This window comes from Perca fluviatilis, chromosome 21 (genome assembly GCF_010015445.1).
Source record: "Perca fluviatilis chromosome 21, GENO_Pfluv_1.0, whole genome shotgun sequence".
In the NCBI taxonomy this organism is placed as follows: Eukaryota; Metazoa; Chordata; class Actinopteri; order Perciformes; family Percidae; genus Perca; species Perca fluviatilis.
In genome coordinates this window covers 31,959,098-31,983,589 of record NC_053132.1, presented here as the reverse complement: position 1 = coordinate 31,983,589, position 24,492 = coordinate 31,959,098, and the positions used below count along the sequence as shown (strand labels likewise).

The following is a 24,492-nucleotide window of genomic DNA, read 5'->3' as shown; positions in this document are numbered from 1 at the left end:
GAAGAGACAGGCTGGAGAAAACGACAAAGTGTCCAAAGTTTGGAATCACTTCAAACGTAATTAAAACAAAAACTCTGTACAGTGTGTCTACTGCAAAATCAAACTAGCTTACCACAATAATAGCACGACATCAGTGCTTCAGCATCTCAACAGAAAACATGGAGTCTAACTTAATCATCCATTCCACGAAGAGGACCCAACGATGAAACTACACCAAACACAACAACTACCAAAGACAAAGACAAGAAAATACGTAGTGGTGACTACAATCTGATCTAAAGAGCCAACTTGTTGTTGACTAGCCCTTCGGAAAAACAGCTGATTGTTGCGCACCATTTTCTCCGTCTTCACGGAGAATCAGCTGATCAACGATCTACTAGCATAAGTGCAACAGAGCTGTGTGACATTGTAATCAAATATATACATGAAAATAGGTTGAGTATAACTAATATTTACATATAGGCCTACTGTATATACAGATCAGTGTCAGGTTGAAACTTGTAGTTCTGAAAGTTAAGTTGCACAACTTAAGGTAATGTTTATGTATGTTTAATGTATGCCTTAGTTTGAGGTTGTTATTGCATTTCAGAAAATGTTTTCTTTAAAAACCAATAGTAATATGGCACTTAACTACACTTAATGTTTAGTTTTTTGAGAGATGATATTGTAAGCAATGTAGGCAATAAAAATGTTGTTTTCCGAAAATGAAACCAAACTATTGTATATTATTGCTCTTCAATACAATAAAAGTATTTCTTATCCGATTACTCGATGAATAATCGGTAGAATACTCGATTACTAAAATAATCGATAGCTGCAGCCCTAATGATATGATCGGCTTGCGCGCTTTCACTTCATGCAGGAGCAGATCAGTTTCTTCTCCTGAACATCTCTCCTTCCTGCTCAGCAAATCCTCCATCATAATAGCAATACTCCAAAGTCCAAACGCGCCTGGCTTTTAAAAGGGAATGGGAGATGATCTCTGATTGGTTTATTGCATGTTACGCCCAAAACACACCTATGAATTAATGAAGACACTAAGTACAACCCTTTAGAACCGGGCGCTTCATGCCGTGCGCTTAGATCGTTAAAATAGGGCCCTAAACAGCGCTGCTCTCTCCCCCTGTGTCCTATTGCGTAGCAGCACTGACAGTAGGGTTGGGGGAGGGAGGTGACGGGGCTGTCTGCAGGCGGAACAGAAGCGGGTTACTGTAATACGTCCATGAACAGGAGTGGATGGCTAGCAGAAACAAAGCTCCTTGATCAGAAATGGATCAATAAAAAGGGTCTATTGAATGGCAAGGTGAGTTTCAAAGACCTTCCAGATGGTTCCCTCCACAAGGCAAAAGTTATTTGGATGTACTGTTGATGAACTGAGTTACCACCGGAGTACGCTCACCTAAAGGATTATTAGGAACACCCTACTAATACCGTGTTTGACCCCCTTTCGCCTTCAGAACTGCCTTAATTCTTTGTGGCATTGATTCAAAAAGGTGCTGGAAGCATTCTTTAGAAATGTTGGCAGATAGATAGATAGGATAGCATCCCCCACACCATTACACCACCCCCACCACCACCAGCCTGCACAGTGGTAACAAGGCATGACAGATCCATGTTCTCATTCTGTTTGACTCTACCATCTGAATGTCTCAACAGAAATTGAGACTCGTCAGACCAGGCAACATTTTTACAGTCTTCAACTGTCCAATTTTGGTGAGCTCATGCAAACTGTAGCTAGGGCTGAAACGATTCCTCGAATAACTCGAATAATCCGATTACAAAAAAATCCTCGATGCAAAATGACTGCCTCGAAGCTTCATTAAATCAATGTTACCAACGTTGTATCGCTGACGGACGGTGTTTCCGCACGGAGCATTATTACTGTCGCACAGACGCGGCTCAGTCTGCTGCTGGCGACACATGCCAGAGCGTAAATAGCGAGGGGCTAAGAGAAGAGACAGGCTGGAGAAAACGACAGAAAGTGTCCAAAGTTTGGAATCAGTTCAAACGTAATTAAAACTCTGTACAGTAGGTCTACTGCAAAATCTAACTAGCTTACCACGATAATAGCACGACGTCTAACTTAATCATCCATTCCACGAAGAGGACCGACTAAAGTAAATCACAGAGTCGTATGGACGATGAAACTACACCAAACACAACAACTACCAAAATTAAAGACAAGAAAATACGTAGTGGTGACCACGATCTGATCTAAAAATTAATCGATTGATAAAGTGCTAGATTAATTGATTACAAAAAGAATCGATAGCTGCAGCCCTAACTGTAGCCTCATTTTCCTATTTTTAGTGGAGACGAGGGACTAACTAGGACTCTCATGCGATTAAAAATGTTAATTGACTGACAGCCCTAAAATGTATATTACCAAGAAAATCCAGCCAAATGTAGCTTCCATCCAAAAAGATTGTTATTGCCATTAAAAAGAAATCGGAATAGAAATAAAGATAAAAGTCTACTGCATACCAGAGCTGGCATTCAATCCACTGGGCCAGGTAGTGTCGCACCTCGATTGGGAAGTGCTGGCCATACAGCGCCTGCATCTGGTGCAAGGCCTCACCCTGCAGCTGCTGGGCCTGGATCCACATTGCCATGGTGCCCCTATGGAACAGGAGGATAGCAGGAGAAGAAGCCAGGGAAAGGATGAGAGGAAGGGGAAGGAACAGCAACAAGTAATAGGGAAGATGACCAGAGGGAGATTTAGCACAGCAGAGTAAAGGAGAGTAAAGAGAAGATGATGGGGAGGGAGATGGAGAGCAGGAAAGAGTTATCACAATGCTTTAAAGGAATGTCTTCCAGAAAAAGGAATTCAGTAAATAGCAATAAATAACCAAACTGGTGAGCAGTTTCAAAAGGATGTGTTGCAACAAATCTCTTTAGGTTACTTTAGATAAAGTGCAGCAGATAAAATATAGAAAATGATGACAAAATGCTTCAAAAACTGCACCTGCATCACAAATAGTGTGCACTTTCTACAATTCATAGAAACCTCCTCTTCCAATTTGCATACGGATACAATAACAAACTTGCCCAGGCATGTAACATAAACCTATTAGTACTACTGTTATCAAAATATGTTCATGAACTCAAGTGCAGTAATTAACTGTGCAAAAGGAGCACCACCATGGTCCAGCTCAGTACTAGCAATGTGTTGGCTAGTGTCAGAACTAAAATAAGAAGTAGTTAAGTTCTAAGATACACTAAGAGTCTTACTGTAAGAAGAAAACACTGCTTGGTGATGATAGTAAAACTATATGCTACATTTGACCAAAAAAAAAAAAAACGTGCTTTAAAAAAAATGTAAGCCGAGAAAATGTATATTAAAAGTTGAACCGCACCGCGAGTAGTCCATTTATTACACAGTCCTGTGTCAAGTTTTGGGATTGACGTTACATTCTCAGCTACACAAGAGGGCAGGACCCATCGGTCTGTAGCAGGAAGATTGCTCTCCCAAAAGTTTAGGAGATAGCTTAGCTTGCTAACATTACTGTACATTAAGATTGGCTCGTTGGCAACCATTATAGCAGCAAACTCGCAAATGGCGATCTCTGAGTATTGCTGAAAAGATATGAACATGCTTAGCGGGAAGGTAGTGAAGTTACGTTACGTTACTTTGGTGGGACCAGACAGCTTAATGTTAGCTAGCTAGCGAAGGTAAGCTAGTCTACTAACTAGCATAGTAGGAAAGCTCACTGATGAAGTAACTCTTGCAGCGCTCGACCTACACTTCACTTTGATTCGCCATGAGTAGCTAGTTAACATTAGTTAGGTCTTTAACTCACCTATTCAGAGACGGCAGCACACTGCTGGACGAGCAGCGGACAGCACCGCACACACACACACAACTTTCCAAGCCTCATACAGGTAGGTTGACGTGCATGTCACTTCGCCAACTACTGATGCAGCCTGGTTCCTACACTGCAGCTGTTGTTGACCAGCGTCAAGTTAACGATGACAGCTTCCGATTTAAGAAACAAAATAAAAGTCTTATTAAACCACTATATGGCTAATATCAGATGACACACATGAATAAAATGTGTTAAGGTAAGTTTGTTGGTGTTTTCTCACAATAATTATTTTTACGTTTTTGATTTAGTTACAAACATTAGTAACATTAGTTACCCTACATTTCCGGTCGTATTCATGCTAACTTCAGATAGCTTTGTACAGTCCTTCTAACAGCCCCACCTTTGTGCTGATCAAATCAGAACGAGGCAACAGGTTAGGGGAGTTATAAATAATAACAATAAAATAATAATAAGAAATTATTATTGTTCTTATTTTATATTTTAAATCTGTAAATAGTTTTTTTTTATTAATTTGGGGTTTGTCTGACTCTACATATAATGTATGATATATGTTGTATTGCTCTGCTTTCCAAATGACCTGTGGCTGATGATAATTTCATTGTCGATGAATACACAGAACTTTGCCTTGGGTTGTAGACAATTACTTGTAAGACTGGGCACCTGTTACTTATTGATATTATTTTAAGATATGTATATGATGTGGTCCTTGTGGAAATACAGATCTATGATTTCACAGTGACAATACATAAACACTATTGTGAGGTAAAAAAACGGTGAGCAGACCCTACAATTTTTTGATTTTTCACGTTCTACACATTCTATGGTTCTACCTCTGCAGTGTAACCATGTTTCTATGTGCATCTGACATTACGCTTACTTGTTAGACTTTAACATGATCTACAACTATAGTTTCCTATTATTGACAAATATGTTCGAATAGAAACACTAAATAAAACAACAATAACCAAACTAAAAGTCACATAGCACATTACATTAGATCATACAGGTCAAACCTTTTTGATTACATTTTGGAATCACAAGGTTTTTTTTGTGTCCAGTCCTTCACCTTTTCTGCTAACATTCAATAAAAACAGAAACTGTGAACCAAATAGCTTTTATTAATGAAATCATTAGTGGTTAAGCAATGAAACATTAAACAGGAATCAGTAATCAACAACAAAAAAGCAAGGAAACAGTAAAGTGTGAACTAGATTTGATGTTCCATTGATGTAGGCCTCAGCACATCTGCGTGTTGTTCCTGGTCTAACAGACATGGCATTGTTAATCCACTTTGAAGGGCTGAGCGTTCAACCACTGAAAGAATTATCTATCACAATTATCAAACAGCTAGAATATGTTTTCTTTGCTCACTGTGAAACCTGTGCAAATATTGAAATGATTTGGCCCGAGAAGCTGTTCTAAATGCAGAAGAAGTGCAGGCAGCGGAAGGCAAGAGGCTCTCTGTATGAAGTCAAAATGATGATGAATGATTCACATTATATACACACAAAAACACAAATAAAGCTGTGATGTTTCTGAGCTAGAAACTAAACTGTGACAGTACAAATACTGTGGCAATGTGTGAAACTTTTACGGTATGTAAAACAATTTTTTGAATTCACAAATGCATTGTGTGTCTGTCTCTGCATTAGCCCTTTGATAGACTGCTGAACTGTCCAGGGTGCACGCCCCATTCTGCGCAAATTTTGCTGGGATAGGTTCTAGCCTCCGCTACCCTGACCGGGATTAGTGCATAGGTGGATGGCAATGTATCTTAAAAATACTTAAAAAAATCAATTTTGAATGAATGAATTCTCACTCATACAATACCAGCAGTAGTGGTGAATATATAAAACATATTTATAAATGTTATTACAAATAAGTAAATGTGGACAATAGAGGAAACCTGTGGGGAAATATCTAAACAAAATGGTCATTTGTCACTTGGAGATCTGTTGAAATACACATTTGAGCTGGAGCAGAGGAAATTATAGTGAGATGATTGGACACTAGGGGTCAGTGTCAGACCGCAGCAATAACACACACACACACACACACACACACACACACACACACACACACACACACACACACACACACACACACACACACACACACACACACACACACACACACACACACAGACTCTTGTTTTGAAACTTAGCCCTGTGAATAGACAGGTCCTGAGAGTACACATTTTTTTTCCAAAGTATTCCAGAGAAGCAACTGCATCAGCAAAAATTTTAAGAAACTTTTAAGAGATTTAAGAAGAACATTTTTATGAGAAGATAATGAAAGTGGATACCATCAGTGAGGGAAATGCATTGGACCTATGGATGAGCTGTTTCTCCCTTCTTTTTTTTGCAGATTTTGCAGACCTTCATTTTCATGGTTATTCTTTGGCAGTAAAATGTTGCGTAAAAGTATGACATGCAACAAGGTGTGCTAAAACTACAACTATTAAGCTACATTTTGTCAGTAAAGAAAGAAGATGACATCAGCCAAGTGTAAATTGTGGTCACATACAAATTCATACACAAATATCTAAATGTGAGTTCATCAAAATCTAGAAATCACAAAGCAAATCACTGTGCTTCTAAATAATGAGTAACTTTAGCAGAGTAACATAACACTTCAGTATTTAAACAGCTGAACAACAAAAAGAGGTGGAAGGAATACTTATGCGTGTGTGGTTTGTAATACAGAAGGAATTTATGCATTTTAAGAACCAATATGTACTGTGTTTTTGAAAAATTTGGCCTTTGGGAATCTGCTATTTGACAGTCTGTGAGATAATTTTCTTCATGTTATACTAATACTACTGAACATTCAGTGACAGAAGATGATTTATTTTTATAAGCTCATCCCACTAGTTGTCAGTGGTTGTGGTTTTAATAAAAAATATGAAACAGGAAAGGAAATGCTGACAAATTACACTTTCTTACAATGGGAATGATGATGTCCCCTCCTAATGATTTCTTGATCATGTCAGTTTTTGGCTCGCCACCCTTCCCCAACCAACATCAAAGTTATTTTCAGTTTCCTCTTCCCATTTTCTTCTTCTTTCAAATTTCTTGATCATTTTTCTTTTTATGGTTAAGAAGAAAAATGTAAAAATAAACAAAAAAAAAAATTTCATGATCATCTACACTATCCAAACACAAATGGACTCTACACAACCCTTGAAGTGTGATTGCAAAGATGGGAAGATTTTCATTAAGCCATTTAAATTAAGCCTTTTCAGATTTTTTTAAGCACACAACCTGTTGTTGAATAAAGTAAAACCTAAGATGTTAAAAAAAATTCACAACTTGGGTCTTTTTTTTTTAGTTTTGTCCATCATTCCTATTGGTAAGAGTAACATTGTCCTGACCAAGTTTACAGCTGAAGATCTAGGAATGCTACCCTGCTCTCTGTGCAATGTGTACAGTTTTTCTACGCTAGAATTCTACTGTACCTGGCCCTAGCTTTGCTCTTTGGTAATGTTTTGGCCATTAAACAATGAACTGAAAGGTACAAAAACCTTTGCAAAGATCCACAGGGAACTGCAGGGACAGGTGATAATTCCTCACTACAAGCGACAGCGTTCAAACTACATGAGTCATTTGTATATAGGTACCCTCTTCAAGACAGGGCCTCATGATTAGCCAATAAAGCAGGACCCACCATAAAGCGTGATTTATGCTTCTAAGCTAAGCTAAGTACGTAGGTATGTGGAGACGTGGACCTACGTTGGACCCTACGCCATAGCCTGACGTGCAACTGTCCAAAAATGTAACTACACGTCGCGGTGACGCACGTCCCTCGGCCGAGGCTTGGTAGCGTTGCATCCCCCCCCCCCGACTCATTTCCTGGTTCTCCTTCTCCATAAACAACATGAGATCAAGGAGAGGGTTAACTTCTCCTGCTCCAGATTTCCCACCGTGGTCAGAAAGAACAGAGGAGACACTTTGGTTCTCTCACTAGGACTCTAGAGTCGCTACCCACTCCAAGCTAATCGCCGTCACTCTCTCAATTTACCGCACACTCCCCCACACACACACACACACACACACACACACACACACACACACACACACACACACACACACACACACACACACACGTGTCGGCCCTAAGAGATCAACACACACACCAACGCGCAAGTAAAAACTTCAAGCCACTTACGTAGGCTACGGCGAAAGCTCTGCGTGGAGCCTCCGCACAAACATAAATCAAGCTTAAGTCAGTTATCATGTCAGTTGATATTGTGCTTTAAAGCTATAGTGCGTAGTTTCTGTCTCCCCCATGATGAATTCTAAGTAATGACAACATTAGTAATGTTGCATCCACATGATACAAGCCTTCCATAATCGCTCACCACCCCCCATCCTAACCCTCTAAACCAACATCCCGGTTCAACTTTGACCTAATACTCAACCTAGTTGTGCTTGTGCACTATTTCCCTGTATGATGAAAGATTATGACTGACAGTTTGGGTGGTCCCTTTTAAATTTTACCTCCAAATAAAGTGGATTAGATAATCTGGACTAAATGATGGCTTGCTAACCACCTGTCTGATCGTACGAGTGACCCGTCAAACAACGATGACGCAATTTCCCCCAAATTGTGAGTACAAAGTTATCATAACGGATAGAAATAATGGCCAAAATGGTAACAAAAAATAAGACCCAAGTTGTAATCAACCATAATTACTCTGTAGCATTCTTCCCAATCCCCACAATTATTCAATTTTTACAAAAGAACCTCAGGGATTATGTTAGGAATTTGGCAAATTCCTTATTCTTTATCTAGTCACTGTCTCTATCTCTGTCTTCATTCTCCTGCAAAGCATCATGGCTGTCGTCCTCTTCATCCTCCTCAGCCTCTTCCTCATCTCCACCTCCATTCATCATCTCCATCTCGACCTCCACTGCACCCTCCTCAACCTCATCATCCACTCCACTGAAGGGATCAGCATCCTGGGACACCTCCACCATCTCGGTGCCTTGGACCACCTCAATGGCGCCCTCGCGGACTTTCCTGACTTTGAAGGTGAAGGGGGGCACCTTGTACACAGCCGTCTTGGACCGGGCGTAAACAACATGGTCTGGTGTGAAGGCCTTCTTCACCTTGTCCCGAGATGTCTGGATCTTCTGCTTGTGCTCAGGGTTGACACTCATCCGTGTTCCAAGCTTCCCCATCTTCTTCTCAATGTTGTGACGCGTCTTCTCCAGGTTCTGTCTGGTCTTCTGCTTGGTCTTCTCTAAATTATCCTTGGTTTTCTGCCTTGTCCTCTCCAGGTTCTCCTTGGTTTTCTGCTTTGTCTTCTCCAGGTTCTCTTTGGTCTTTGCTCTGGTCTTATCCATCTTCTCCTTTGAGAAGACCGTCTTCAGGGTTTGTACGCGCTGCAGGCTGCTGCGCTTGATGCGCTCAGCGCGGGACTCCTCAATGGTCTCCTCGATCTCCACCCCCTCTTCATCTGATGAGAGGTCTACATGGGGTTTGTCTGCCTTCTCTCCGTCTCCTCTCTCCTCCTCTTCCACAGCTTCCTTGAGCTCCAGCAGGCTGCCTCCTCTGCTTCCTGACACAGACTCAGAAACCTTCATGGATTTAGAGATGCTTAGTTTTGAGGGAACCTTCACTTCATCCTGTGGAGAAGAGAACATAAAGAATCCATGTTAATGTGATTTAATGAACCTTGATGAAATTCAAGTTTTACACATGGTCAATGAACGTATAGACAGAGAAATGCAATTCTTATTTATTCAATATAATACTATTTTTTTAGCCACAAAATGTAGAAATTATATTATAAAAGGTTGAAGTGGAAAGTCACAGAGAAACTGAGAAACTGATCTATTTTGAGATATGAATCTCTAGTAACTCAGACTGCTAGCACATGCTATAATTAATGCACATATGTGTTAAGTTGATGAATTTTTGCATGTATATACATGTTTAATTGTGCATTTTTTCATTATCTTTCTATGTGCACAGGTACACACAAGCTAACTGTGGTGAGAAACATGAATCACCATATGTTTGCTACACAATAGAGGCATTAAAGATGTGGGCTGATTACGTTTGGCAGAGGCCAAGACCAAGTGGAATCTGTAACAAGACTCCAGCGTTCACACAAGACTCCAGGGAGACATGACAGAGAAAAATGTAAGTGTCTCAGAGACAAAGGAATGGAAACATTGAAATGGAAATAGGTTGCGGGGGGGGGTTGTGGTAGCTGTGAGCAAAGTGTTGAAGAGTTACGCAACAAAGTCACAGTTTGAGTGCAAAGCTGCACATACCCTTCTACTCACACACACACACACACACACACACACACACACACACACACACACACACGGTCCACCATGTTCCAGTCGGGATCAGGTAGGATTGAAGTTTTGTGGTTTAATTGTGTTTCTCTCTGCAGACTGACACATTCTCTGATTCTCCCACATCTTGTATTCATCCAGAAAATATTCCCTGATTACAGAGACACTAAATATCTGCTACTAGCAACACTTACTCCAACTCCAGTTTCGACTGAAAATGACATTAGAGGGGCTGGCCACTGATTGGTTAGGGCAAATTAAAACAAGAAATCAGCCAACATGATATCAGGCTAATAGAATTTACTGAAACAAAATCAGTCTGATTATGAGGCTAGTAATTTCAATTTCAATTCCAATTTCTTTTATAGTGTCAAATCATAACCGAAATGATCTCATGACACTTTACAGATAGAGTTGATCTAGACTCCACTATCATTCACAGAAAAACTTCCTTTTAACAGGCCGAAACCTTGGACAGAACCTGGCTCTTGGTGGATGGCAATCTGACATGACTGGTTGGGGGAGAGAAAGAGATAGAGAGAGAGAGAGAGAGAGAGAGAGAGAGAGAGAGAGAGAGAGAGAGAGAAAGATACATACATACATACATACATAGATACAAATATGACCATAGTATGTAGACTAAAGAAATGAGACAGAAAGGACATTGTGGTGTGGCGGGTAATTTAGTTAATTAATATTGTAAATGGGACATATGCAGTTTTTATACTTTGATGATACAATGATTTGTGACTCCTTGATGTTTCCCTGTAGGGCCACCTTTAAAAATGTCTACTTGTTCTCAAAATGTAATTGGCAGAATGGCGTGAAACAGGTTCCCACTGCCCAAAAGATGGACCCATTCTATTTTGGCTAACTACTAGCAACCACAGGACGCCACTTTTCATGCAAGATTTCCATGCAAATTTTGATTTTAATGACCCCATGACCTTTCGTCTAGCACCCACATCAGGACAAAGTAGGCTCTCTACATGCAAGGCTCTAAGAATAGCAGTTCCATCATTGTGGGTGTCATGAATCCTGCAGCCTTCAGGGCCCACTAGCTTGGCTTTGGTTGATGTTTAGTCTTGTTACATAAAAGCTTGGCTTAGCACCGTTTTTACACCTCCAGCACAGAACCCTGTATACAAAGCACAAGTAAGTATGAAGGCCTGACCCCAGCCCGCCCTGATAATGCATTGCTGCACAGGACCACTTTATGCTCTTCTGCTTCTAACATCGTCTATCCCTCCATTCCACTTGCTTTTCCTTCTCCCATAAACCTTTTTTCTTGCCTTTCCCTGTTTGCATTGCAGATGAGGAAACCTTTCTTTCCCTTTCTCTCATGTGCCTCATTCACCTCGTAAATACAATGCTCCAGCTTGTTAATGAAGGAATGGAAGGAGGGGTGATGGGAGGGGGTCTTCCTCTTTCCATCACAGCAAATCCTCCAATCCAATTGGGCTCCTGAATGTCTGCATGAGGGCCAATACTTGTTGTACGTAGTGTCTTTTCCTCTCCCTCTACACCACCTAACTATGTTCAAAACAGGAACACAGCAGAGCCAGAACAAAGGACCACAGGGAAGAGGGGGGGGGGTAAGGTGTGGAAAGGGAAGATTCTTCTCTTCTGTCGTATGAATCGAGTAATAGCACAAGTGGGATGATGCTTCAGAGTCTTGGAAAACCATCTGCTCTGCAGGAAGATGATAGCATCAAAGTGTTGGCTGGAAGGTGGAGGTATGAGAGCTGGGGGGGTCCTGTCTATTGTGTTGTGTTACAGTGTAATGGTGGTTTTATGAAGGTATTGTACTGCAGTATCTTGGGTAAACTTGACCTTGGATGAGGGAGCTTGGCTTTCCTGAACAGCTGTGTTGACAGGCGTGGGTGCTGGAAAATACCTGCCTCGCTAAAGTTCATTACATCTTGTTTCAATCTCAAAGACAATGCAGTGAGTGTTGTAAATCGCTTACAGTAAGCAACGTGTGGTCCAAGTTTCTGACATGGCCTCACAGTTTGTCACAAGAGCCCTTATTGAATGTGGACATTAGGGTTGAATGTTTGCATGCAGTTTTTTCTTGCGGGAATATATCACTTCTTTCCATGGAGAAGGTATTTTACTACCATATCTTAAAGGAATAGTTCGACAATATGAAATGGAAAAAGGAAAATTGTAAATTTAATTAACATCAGCCCATCAGAGTATGAGATATTTTACATGCAAAGTTGACATCTTGTCCTGGGAGTAGTGCTAGAAAAAAGTACTTGTCCAAAATGAAAGTGAGACCATTAAGGTAAAAGTCATTCAAGTCATGGCAAACTACTAATTAAACTTTGATATATCTTGTGCACAAATAGACATTTTCAGGGAATCACCAGAAACATTGGGGACCATGACTATCCAAGGCTAATCTTTTCACAATCACACCAGCAGACATCTTTCTCTAAAGTCAACCCGACAAACCACCCAGTTGATCATCCAACTGAACTAAAGACCATCTTGCGATGGAATCACACCAGCCGCAACGCTAAATCGCTATACTTTCGGCACCCTTGCTCAGACCACATCCATTTTTGAACGCAGCCTTCATTTTCATTTCAACTACACACCTGTAAAGTCGTGTGACTGCATCTTGCACAGTTGCAACGCTTTGGCGGTGACATAATCTGTCCACAGACATAAACACCTGGCAAAGAACTCAAAACCACCGATGTGGTAGTTCCTGCTACAGTATTGGTAAATACTTGTCATTTTAGGCCTCATGGAATATTTACTAGTTACAGTAATACACTGTGTAAGCCAGAAAAAGATTAATATAGCTGAATCCCGTAAGCTTTTACAGTAAAATTAGCTGTAGCTGTGCAGTGTAGTGTGTGCTCGGGAAAGCCCAGTCTGTCAGTTCAGAGTGTAGGAAGTCACAGGCTAATGTGTTTGCAGAGGGATTCAACACAGAATTTTGTGCTGCGTGTATGTGTGTGTATGTGTGTGTGTGTGTGTGTGTGTGTGTGTGTGTGTGTGTGTGTGTTGTGTGTGTGTGTGTGTGTGTGTGTGTGTGTGTGTGTGTGTCCAAGTACATGGAAAGAGTGTATGGGGAAGTTCAGGCATTCACCTTAGTGTGTTGACTTCCTGACCCTCCTAATTTAATGGGACATTGTTCTCCATGAGGCTGTTGCACAAAAGACAGGAAGGTACAGTACACTCGGAGCCATGGAAAATAGACGAATGAGGTATGTAATGGTTCTGTGAGATAGTGTGTTTTGTGTGTGTGTGTGTGTGTTTGTGTGTGTGTGTGTGTGTGTGTGGCAGTGACTACATTTTGCCTTTAGATTTTTCAAAACATGCACATGGAGTTAAGTTCCATATCTGGTTTGCACTTGAATTACAAAATGACAGTCAGAAGAGAAGAAAGTTGCAAAACACATTGAACCACAATGTGTGTGTGTGTGTGTGTGTGTGTGTGTGTGTGTGTGTGTGTGTGTGTGTTTGGTGCATGCATGCGTGTGTGTGGAAGAGAGGGAGTGAAAGCGAGAGCGAGGGAGAGAGGGTTGGATCTTTCTTTCTTTCTGTCCTCAGTCTGTCAGGGGTGGACAGATTGCTACGTGCAGTGACTCATGGCTAGTGGAAAAGTTATTCATTTGAAAGGTGGTTGCTTTTACTGTGGCTCTCTCTCGCTCAACAACTTTTAGCTCTCTGGCATAATACATTTTACTGTAAGAACACTATATTGCAATATATTGCGGATAGATTTATTGATTTGTAATAAATCTCAAAGATCCACATTTTTCTGACAAAGCAAGTTCAAACTGAAGTAGAGGCAAGAGAGAATAATAACATCTTAAATCTAGGTATCCATTACTGTAACTGATCATTAACCAACCACTGCTTTAGTATAGGCCTATAAATAGGTCAAAGGTCAGACTACCAGATCAGATTTGTTGAGACCAAGGGGAGTAGGAGGGAGAAGCAAGGGATAACAACAAGGACAAGTTCAAGGCGGAAGAGTTGGAAGAAGAGGAGGAGGAGGAGGAGAAAGAAGAGGAGGAGTTGGAAGAAGACGAGGGCAAAGCAGAGAAGGAAGGAGAGCCATCTCTGATGAGATCAGGGCCACACTTATTGATCACTGGTGATTCCCCCCCGCCCCCCTCCTCCACACACACACACACACACACACACACACACACACAGACACACACACACACACACACACACAAATGTCTACAAATGTCTTCATTTTGAAAATGAACCTTTGGTTTGCATATGTGCTACTGTTACAACATGTTTTGTCAAATAACTACTTTCTGTTTCATTGGTGTTTACAGTGAACCTCTCAACCCCCCTCAGCAGATTCCTTTCACTGTACAGTGGAACATTGTATGGAAATGTAGATATAAGCGTATGAAAGACCAAAGAGCTTTAGATTTAGAACAACAGTGTGTACATGGTATATCGAAAAATGAACTATTACGAAAAAAAGTGTTTGCCATTTGATGCAAATGCTTCATTTAGAGATGTGTTTATGGTATTTTGAATGCAGTGTTTCATGTTGAAGGAGATGTGAGGCATTTTGCATTTTGTGTGTGCAGTTTTGGGAATTGTGTGTTGACTTATGAAAAAAGGAGACATAGTTTTGAAAATGTGTGTAAGCAGTTGGAAAAAACTGTAATATGATAGTTCTTACAAAATTCTATCATATGATTTTGTGTGTGTGTGTGTGTATGTGTGTGTGTGTGTCAGCTGCTGAGATCAGCTGGCTGATGCTCTGTGTTGTCAGCACAACACAGTGTTTCTCTTTCCTGATGAGCGTGCATGGTGACTGTCCCATCGATATAAAACAACCGTGCACTCTGCTGTCCAACACCAGCGTTTAGGCCAGAGCCCCTTCACTTATTCACACTCACAAAGATGAAAATTAAAAAAGAAAAAGCACAGCCTGTGTTTGCCACTGTCTTTTTTATATTACCACTAGGAGAGTCAAAGTCAGATATGTTAAAAATCTACTCAAAGGGGATTTAAAAGGTAAATATGTTTACATGTTTCAGTTATGTATGATTTCAAGCTGATCATTTTGCAAACCATGCTGCATTGATTTAAAAAAAAGAAGTACTTTCTACTTAATTTTTTTCCAAGAATCTATTAGTTTAGTTTCATTTCTGTACCATATGAAACTTGCTTCAGTTGTGTAGTCCATCAAAGTGAAGTCAAGTCTGGATTTATTTTTGTTCTTTGAGTTTAAGGTGTTCTTCATCTTCACCTTGTCCTTTTTTTACATCATTACCTCAACCTTGTTGTACAATTAACACGTATCACTCTAAGCCTGTTATTCTGTCTGTGCCTGTGTGTTTCGTGGAAGTCTCCTTTCAGAGATGTTGGGGATATTTCATGTAGGCATATTTGGATTTTCTGGGCGTAGCCAGTGGTGAGCCACAGAGACTATTAACCAGCACAGGGAAACCATGGCAGCAGCAACAATGCCCGAGCAGTCACATCAGCCAAGTGTGTGCTAAGTGTGTATACACTTCTAGAGGCAGGGTGAAGTAATAATTCGTGTGTGTGTGTGTGTGTGTGTGTGTGTGTGTGTGTGTGGCGCACCATAGGTCTGTCTGTGCAAGTAAGTACACAGATGTGTGTCTGTGTGTGTGTGCACGTTAACTTGTACAAACACGTGCTTATACAGATGTGTAAATGTGTGTGTGCGTATTGGTATGTTCAAGTAGGTATGATTATGATTACTGTATATGAACATGTGTTTGTGTATTGTTTTGTATTTGTGTATGTGCATTTGAGCAGTTCTCTGACTGTGTGTGTGTGTGTGTGTGTGTGTGTGTGTGTGTGTGTGTGTGTGTGTGTGTGCGCGTAGTATGTGTTAGGACAAGGAGCACACCATGGAAGCTTTCCACTCTCAGCCCACACTGCAACCACTCATCAGCCTTATGTAGCGCGAGAGAGAGGAATCCCGCTGCAACACACCCCTCTCTGTTTCTGTTTTCCTGTTTAAACTCAAAATCCACCAAGAAGTCCCCTACTGCTGTGGAAAGGCCAGATGCATGTGTGTGTGTGTGTGTGTGTGTGTGTGTGTGTGTGTGTGTGTGTGTGTGTGTTGTGTGTGTGTGTGTGTGTGTGTGTGTGTGTGCACACGCACACACACACACACACACACACTCAGACACACAAAACGGGGAATCCTCATGATATAACTGCTGATGTAAAAAGGGACTGGGGAAGTCTAAGAAGCAAATGCTCGTCCCTAGAAGGGCTTTTAAACAGTCATAAAAACAAGCATTAAACATTGCCACAATTAAAATACATAAAGCACATACAAGACACATACATCTGGTACTTTTCCTAGTTTTGGATAAAAGAGCTTTTCTACACACAGCACACTGTAAATCCATTTTAAAACAACTGGCAACACATAACACAAGCTAAGCCAAGTCCAGGCGAGTGCCATGGAAATAATAATGGAATATTTTGGACCACGGACAGACAGAAGATGGGCATTTTATGTAGCGGAATCATGCTTAAATGGAGTATAATGTTCGAGGCACATAAGGCAGCAGACCTTAAAACTCTATCAGCTGATGATCAAACAGCAACATGCAGTGTGGAGGATGCTGTGTCAATCAGTTTTATTGAGGAAGAGTTCTGCCACGATTATTATTGGAGTGGATCGCATAAATATCAGAGAGACATATCTTAAAAACCTGCAAACTAACCAGCACAGACTAGCACTACACTGGCCAGGTTTAGGAGCCAACCCAGACAGAAAACTGTTGACCTCTGAAATAACATCCAAGTTACAGGAACCAACAGGGTTTATGGGGAATGTGGTTTTAATTGCTTATTGCAAAAAATGTCTCCTATTACGTCTTTGTTCACTTTTGTAATTAAACCATTGAAATATGTATCTGTGACATGCTTAAACAGTGTGTACAAAATAGCACAGGAATCATAAAGTCAGCAGACTCTATATCAGTGCCACTAATAAAGGCCCTGCTGAGCTAAGCCAGTTCTCACGACGGTGACCATGGACATTGACCTAGCTAGACATGGTCTGTCCTGCCAACATATCCTCAAAGCTCCGAAAACGCTAGAGTAAACTTTAAAGCAGGGTTTCTTTTGTTAAATCAACCACATACAGTACCAGTCCAAAGTTTAGACACGCTTTCCCATTCAAGTGAATCAGTAAGCGTGTCCAAACTTTGGACTGGTACTGTATTAAAAATCTAAACAGGTAATTGCATGATTAAAAACATCTTAAACCTTGTGGTTGTGACTGGTGTGTGCTGTTGCAAGTCCGCCCCCAAAAGCATCATGGGATACCCATAAAATGGGCAGAGCTAGAACACTCGAGCACACTGAGACCTAGGCTATGTGTGGACTTTAAATTGGGACAGTACTTGGGTCATGAATGAGGATTGTTTCACATGTCCATTAAACACAAGTACAGACAAAAAATGCAGATTGAGATAAGCCTAATATCATTACATTATTTTACATTAGCCATCATAAATGACTGTTCATACCAGACCAAGTAAGGCTGTAGCAACAAACCCCCGAGTGTATTGGATTGAGATAGGGTGTGCCTATTAATTCCAAGTTGTATTTGTAAGACGGAAATAGTTATTTAAAAGTTGTGTGGCCTTAAGTTAAATGATATCCCAACCTCTGTCATTACAGTATCAGAGATGGTTTACATTGCCTACTGTTTTCTTACTAAAGCCAATATCAACTTGCTGATATAGTATCAGTCTAATCCTAATGCTCACCCTGTCAGACTGGCTCCTTTGGGTGATGGATGAGAAGGCATACATTGCTCTAACCAGTCAAGGGACTGTGTGTTTTTCAGTACATTTCTCATATGAGTGCCATGGGAAAGAGTGTGATGGTCGCACACACAGCATTACTCTCTGGGTAGAGAACTCCTTACTCTCCTGCTGTTTTCCACTGGTCCCCTTTAATCAGAGACATGGGACCAGAGAGAGAGAGGGAGGGAGAGAGAGAGAGAGAGAGAGAGAGAGAGAGAGATTGCTATATAAAGTGATGGCATGCCACAGCTCCCTGAGGGGGGAGAGAGAGGGATGAGTCACCAGGCCTGTTGTTGCCATGGAGCACAGCGGCAACCTCTCTTCTTTCCTTTTGCCCCTTTTTCACTTCCCTCCATTCTCTATTAATTCCTTCCAGCCTTCATTCCATCGCCCCTTTCCTTTCGTTTCTCTCTACCTTCCTTGTTTTCTACTTGACGTGGTTTCCTTACAGTGAGTGGTAGGAGAGTGAACTCCGATTCTCAGATCCCTGAGGAATGAGACAGATCAGCGTCACAGCTCCATGGCAACCAAACAAAGAGAAACCAAAATATGCCTGTGCCACTTGTGTGTCAGATAATCTCGCTTGTTTTCTATTCAGTTCAGTTTGCATTAGAATTAGTAAAATGATCCTAATTCATAGACAGCTATCCCATCTGCACATCACAGCTTTGCTTTAAAGTAATGTTTTTTTTTTTTTTGTAATATATTCATCAGAAATGGGGAGGGAAATAATAAGCATTGAGAAAACAGCACATGGCCTTGTTGGCATTGGTCTTTGAACATTACTGTATAGGCTGTTAACATGCAAGAAGCAATATCCAGTTTAGCCACCATTTTATTTGCAGTTTATTTTGCTACATTATTTTAGGCTAATAGAAAGTAAGCGGTTCATTTTGCTTCAGGTCCCAATTATGTTTCCAAGTCATGAATATTAAAAGATTTGGTGTTTTATTTTTTATTTAGCATGACAATCCATGCTAAACATTACAATGTTTGTTAGCTTAACATACTTGGCTATTTAGGCTAACTCAAATGGAAGGAGTCTCTGTCTGTCTGTCTGTCTGTTTGTCTGTCCTTCAATTTTGGAACCCAGGAAAGTGTCAAGTGGGAGCTCTTGAGATCTATGGGATGTATTTATTAGCAGTGCGTTATGTACACACTATGTAGTGTATTGAGAGGGGATCCTATGACACCACCAAATGGCATGCTGGGTACAGCTCGCTCTCCATCACTTGCTACAGTACATTCAAAAACGGATAAAGAAAGAAATACCGGTGAAGTTATATTGTAACAAACTCAAACATGTCAAGCATCAGCAATGTAACTTTCGGAATTTTTCCTGGAAATAGCCTTGTCCTAAATAGCTAGCTGTTAGCAAATTACAGGTATACTCTAAGGGACGCAATTATGTGGCACACATGGAGAAGTTAGCCTTCAGGGCTTTCTGCAAGAAAGGGTTAAACCCAAACCAGTATCTTTTCCTAAACTTAACTAGTTTGATAAATTGTTTACAGTTTCTTATCGGCTTAGTGAAGTTGCCATGTTAGGTAATGTTGAACTATTCCTTTATATCAGTTCCATCACAATATTTTCCTCACCTCCATCCTCTCCTCTCCTGGCCAGATGTGTCTCCTTGTGTTATTTTGTGGCCAACATCTGATGACATTTCCTACAGTGCTTGAAAGCATCACAGCATGTTTCTTTGTGTATTCAGGAGCTACAACAGTTTGCATGACCTTCTTTTCTGGTTAAACAGAGGAGCTTTGTAATGATACATACATGAATCTAGCACAAATAATGATTTCTTGAAGTGTTTCCAAGGCTGCAGACACGTGTGTGTGAGGCAGCCCACTCCTTTCAGCTCTCACTGCAAGACACAGCTTGCCATTGTCGACTATCAGTGGCAGTTGCTTTTACGACATACTTTGGTTTGCGGGTATTCTGATCATGTACTTTCATGTACTGTAGAAGCACACACACACCACACACACACACACACACACACACACACACACACACACACACACACACACACAATCCTTTGTAGTGAGTAAACACAGAACCCCATCATTATTAATTCCACCTGTGAGTGATACCATCCCGATGGAAAATAACATTCCAGTGCCATATCCAAATACACAAGATGAGCTTACTATCCAGAAATTTTTAATTTTACTTGCACACTTTGAACATTCAGCTGAGTCCTACTAGTAAAATGGGATCTAATTATTATGGGACGAGCAGCTGAAGCATGGCAGCCCTGTCTCTGGCCCACTCTGGGTCTATGTACAGTTCCCCATGCTTGACTAACAGGAACTTAGACAGCGAGGGATGACAGTAGTCGTTCCCATGGCCACCCTGTGTTACTCTTTCCAATAACAATGGAGGAGGTTGGTGTTTATAGAGAGATTTATGGAGCTGCAGAAAAAGTGTTTTCTTCCTCTGCTGTTTGCTCCTGTCCTTCTCTGTAAAATGTGTCCTCTGCTTTAAGATAACAGGAATGTTAGGCTACTGATGGGCACAGTCTTTTACAGTGAATGGAAGCTACTCATTTTTAAAGAGGTACAGTCATTATTTATTGCACTTCCCAAATGTTCTGGGACATTTGACTAAAAAATGAAACATTAAAGACTGACATTACTGTCTAGTATAGGACCAACTCAAAAAAAGTCTTGTCATGAAACCTATTCGCACGGGATTAGTATCATCTGGGGACCTCTAACGGATTTATCTGTACCACGAGAGTTGGGTACCCAGAGGCGCGTGGAGGATGGCCGTGGAGGACAGCCAGGGCGAGGCCGCCGCACCGCACTTGAGTCTGGGTTCCGTGTCTTTTGGGCCAGTCCTGGTAGAGGTTACCAGAGGCGCATTCCTTATCCCCGCCGTGGTGCCACCCACACAGCATCACCGTCTGCCCTCAGACGGAGCGCATTGACTCGGGGAGGGGGATCTCCGTTCGGGCAGCGGTCCAGACTAGGTTGGTTACTTGTAACGTGTTACTCTAATCTGAGCACTTTTTTCAGTAACGAGTAATCTAACGCGTTACTATTTCCAAACCAGTAATCAGATTAAAGTTACTTATCCGAGTCACTGTGCGTTACTGTTTTTGTCATTTTCCTTAGTAAAAATATATATATATATATATTTCTTTCTTCTTGCGTCTCAGGGAGTGAAGTCACGAATGCGACAAGTCACGTTTTCAGCATGAGGACAGGTCACGTGTACCACGCAGCGACACAAACGTAAACAACAATGGAGGGAGGAGAGAGATGCGCGCTTTCTAGCTGGAAATACAGTCACTATTTAGAGTTTGTGTCAGCCAAAGACGGCAATATTTAGGTTGGTTGTACACTCTGTGCTGGTGGTGACAAAGGGCTATCTAGCTACAAAAACACTACGTCAAATGTGAAGAAACATTTGGAGTCATAGCACTGCAGTCAAACTTACAGAGCAAGTCCCAGCAGGTGGTGCGAAGCAGAGAAAGGAGGTCCCCACCACCCGAACAACAAAAGCTGGATTTCGGTGCAAAACCAGTAAGTGGGGGAGAGTTGAAGAAGTTGGTCGGGCAGTAGGCCTATGTTGTAGAGGAAATGCTGCCCTTAAACACGGTTGACTCGCTCTCTTTCGTGCCATAATAAACCAGATCCGACTACTGGCAACACCGAGCTGCCTCACAGTAAACCGGATGTCATGTTTATGTTGAGGCTGTGGGGGTGTTGTCGGCAGTTGCTGAATGTAACTAATAAAGTAACTTGTAATCTAACTTCGTTACTTTTAAAATCAAGTAATCTGTAAAGTAACTAAATTACTTTTATAATCAAGTAATCTGTAAAGTAACTAAGTTACTTTTTCAAAGTAACTGTGGCAACACTGACCTTATCCCATATCTGTCTTCACCACAGGGATAAAAAGGCGCACAGGAAACAAAAACCTTGAAAAAATGATATATACGACAATGCCAAATCACAGACATGTCGATTCACACGGGACTAATATTATCACAGGACCTCAGTGTTCGGCGAAATATGGTAGGTCATTTGCTGGGGAATTTTTACTTGACAAATTACAGACATGGCCGAGTCACACAGGATTAAGATCACAGACAACCTCTGTAATTACAAATGACTAGAGGTCACCAGGTTATGCTAATCCTGTGCAAGTAGGGCTTTAGGCCACATCCACACGCATTACTTTTGCTACGTTTTACGCTTAGCGTCCACACTACTTAGGTTGAAAACACTGAGATCGTGTTTTAGTCTGGATGGTCGGAAACGGAGAGTTTTAAAAAGGTCACCCATCTTATCAGTCACGACGTGTCCTTTCCTGATTCGTCACGCCCCTAAGCGACTTTGAGTCCATGAAAAGCGCTATATAAATTCAATTTATTATTATTATCATATGACCCTTTTGGAAGAAAACATACAACATCGCCTTGGCTACCAGTGGTTATTCAACATGGATAACAAACTACAGGCCCTGCTGACTTAGCTACTACTGCCTAGATGCTATTGTTCAAGTGATTTGTTGATTTGTGAGAATTCCAATGTCTAGCCGGCAGTGTCCACTGTTTCCACTGGCATGAGAATACCCAGTGTACAGGAATGGTCTGTGATAGCGTTTTCGGGCGTATTTGTATGATGGAAGTCAGGTGTAGTGTTGAACAATAAAATGATCCCTGCCCCGTTGTGGGTCCATCCATCCATCCATCCATCCATCCATCCATCCATCCATCCATCCATCCATCCATCCATCCATCCATCGTCGTCGTCTGCTTATCTGGGTTTGGGTTGCAGGGGCAGCCGCTCCAGCAGCGGCCCGTTGTGTGTACGTTCCCTTTAGTTTTTTTTTTTACAATTTTTTGAATAAAAGGACAGTAAATATACATAAACCAGCACCCTAACTTTTATTTGACTATAATTTGCTCTGTGCATAACTTCCTTGCTTTTGTGTCATAGTTTTTTCTATTTATTTCTATCTTGTGGTGTTTTACTGTATGTCTGTATGTATGTTAGATGCTTTATTTCTTTTGTGAAGCACTTTGTGCATCTCTGCTCTTGAAAGGTGCTACATTAATAAAGTTACTAACTTATTTAAAGGGAAACCATTCTTGTTCATATTAAAGGGATAAGCTTGTTGTTTAACTACTATTAGCTTGTTTTTTAGTATTAAGATGTTTACCCCATATGAGCCTTATATCCTCGGGTGGGGCCTTTTCAAAGTCAAGGCTCAAATCTAACGGTGACCGTGCTGTTGCTGTAAGTGCTGTTAAATATGTGCTGTGTTTATGACGCATAATTAATGCAAAATTCATAGTAAATTTATAGTTTATATTCAGTCTCATACAGTAAATAAATAGGAAATGTGTTAATGTAAAGGTTAAAATGAATGTGATGTAATAGTTAGATTTTAGTCCGTTGTGTTTTTGTTTCTCTCGCTACTAAAGTTCTCTGTTGTTGTTTCCGCTGCTGCGGAATTTGTTAATGGACCAAAGGAGACCTAAGGTGTGCACATGTTACGGCGCTCTGCTAATGAAGTTGGAGTTTCACTGCTGTCGGAGGTCAAAGCGAACTGTGAAGGATTTTCCGAGGATTTAAGAACCTCTTTTCAGGACAAGCAGCCAACGAGGTCTTTTATCTTATATGTGAAACTTTGTTTATATTCGCGCCAAATGGAGGAATTTGTACTTTATTTTCTTCGGTAATGTATAATTAATTGGACGTGCTACTGTGTTCATTCATGTAGTTCTCACGGCGTGATGTGGATGCATTAAGGACAGAAGAGCAAAGCAATAAACGCCCGTTCCAAAGAACCGACCTGTGTCTGTGTTGGCGTGAAGAGAGCTACAGTTGCCTCAACTTTGGACCGACCTGCCCGAGGAGATAAAGCTCACGGACTCAGTGAACTCTTTTAAATCACATCCCAAAACTCATTTTTATAGACTTGCTTTCATGTGATGTTGTCTCTTTTGATCTTTTTCATGTTTTATTGCTTTGTTTTATTGCTTATAGTTATATTGATATGCTTATTTTGTCTTCTCACTACTGTGTTGCCTCTTTTGTCTTCTTATTTTATTTACCCAATTTTGTCATGGCAATGTTGGGCTCAAATTTTTAGCTCTCTGTTCTTTTATTGACCTTTGGATATCCTGCCTTTGCCATGCTTTGTCTGTCAAAGCACTTTTTAAACACTGTTTTTAAGGTGCTATATAAATAACGTTATAATTATTATGATTATTATTATTACTAGTGCAGTCCCCATTTGGAGCGCGTGCCTTTTCAGAACAGGCTGATTGATTGGTTCCTAGTATTTTTTTCCCACAACTTTTTTGTGTAAATATGATATAAAATGCAGTTATTAAATACTTAGTTCCAACTATTGCTAGTGTTACGACCTTTGGGTAGCCGTTTTGTTGATATATCAGTTTAATGTCTTTTGAGTAGTGAGCTGATAGGGAAATACTAACATGTGACATGAGGGTGTGTGTGTGTGTGTGTGTGTAAGGCTTGATAAGCCAGATGCGCAACTGTGTCATGGAGATTCATGAAGTAC

The 24,492-nt window shown here is 40.9% G+C and overlaps 2 protein-coding genes and 1 long non-coding RNA gene across 3 annotated transcripts in view; 1 reads left to right on the top strand and 2 right to left on the bottom strand.

Moving 5' to 3' along the window:
• LOC120551524 (signal transducer and activator of transcription 5B-like) overlaps window positions 1-3,947 on the bottom strand; it is a 39,166-nt gene extending 35,219 nt beyond the window's left edge. The window contains exons 1-2 of the mRNA XM_039789006.1: window positions 3,801-3,947; window positions 2,485-2,619 (exon numbers count right to left, since the gene is read on the bottom strand). Of these exons, the coding sequence (XP_039644940.1) occupies window positions 2,485-2,612 (128 nt within the window). The 5' untranslated portion in view covers window positions 2,613-2,619; window positions 3,801-3,947. The remainder of the gene's footprint in view (window positions 1-2,484; window positions 2,620-3,800) is intronic.
• A 4,403-nt stretch (window positions 3,948-8,350) lies between these two features.
• cavin1b (caveolae associated protein 1b) overlaps window positions 8,351-24,492 on the bottom strand; it is a 39,129-nt gene continuing 22,987 nt past the window's right edge. Inside the window, exon 2 of the mRNA XM_039789005.1 lies at window positions 8,351-9,457. Within this exon, the coding sequence (XP_039644939.1) occupies window positions 8,618-9,457 (840 nt within the window). The 3' untranslated portion in view covers window positions 8,351-8,617. The remainder of the gene's footprint in view (window positions 9,458-24,492) is intronic.
• LOC120551523 lies at window positions 23,529-23,752 on the top strand. The gene is made up of 2 exons (XR_005637889.1): window positions 23,529-23,568; window positions 23,686-23,752. It is a non-coding gene; the product is annotated as an uncharacterized LOC120551523 (long non-coding RNA).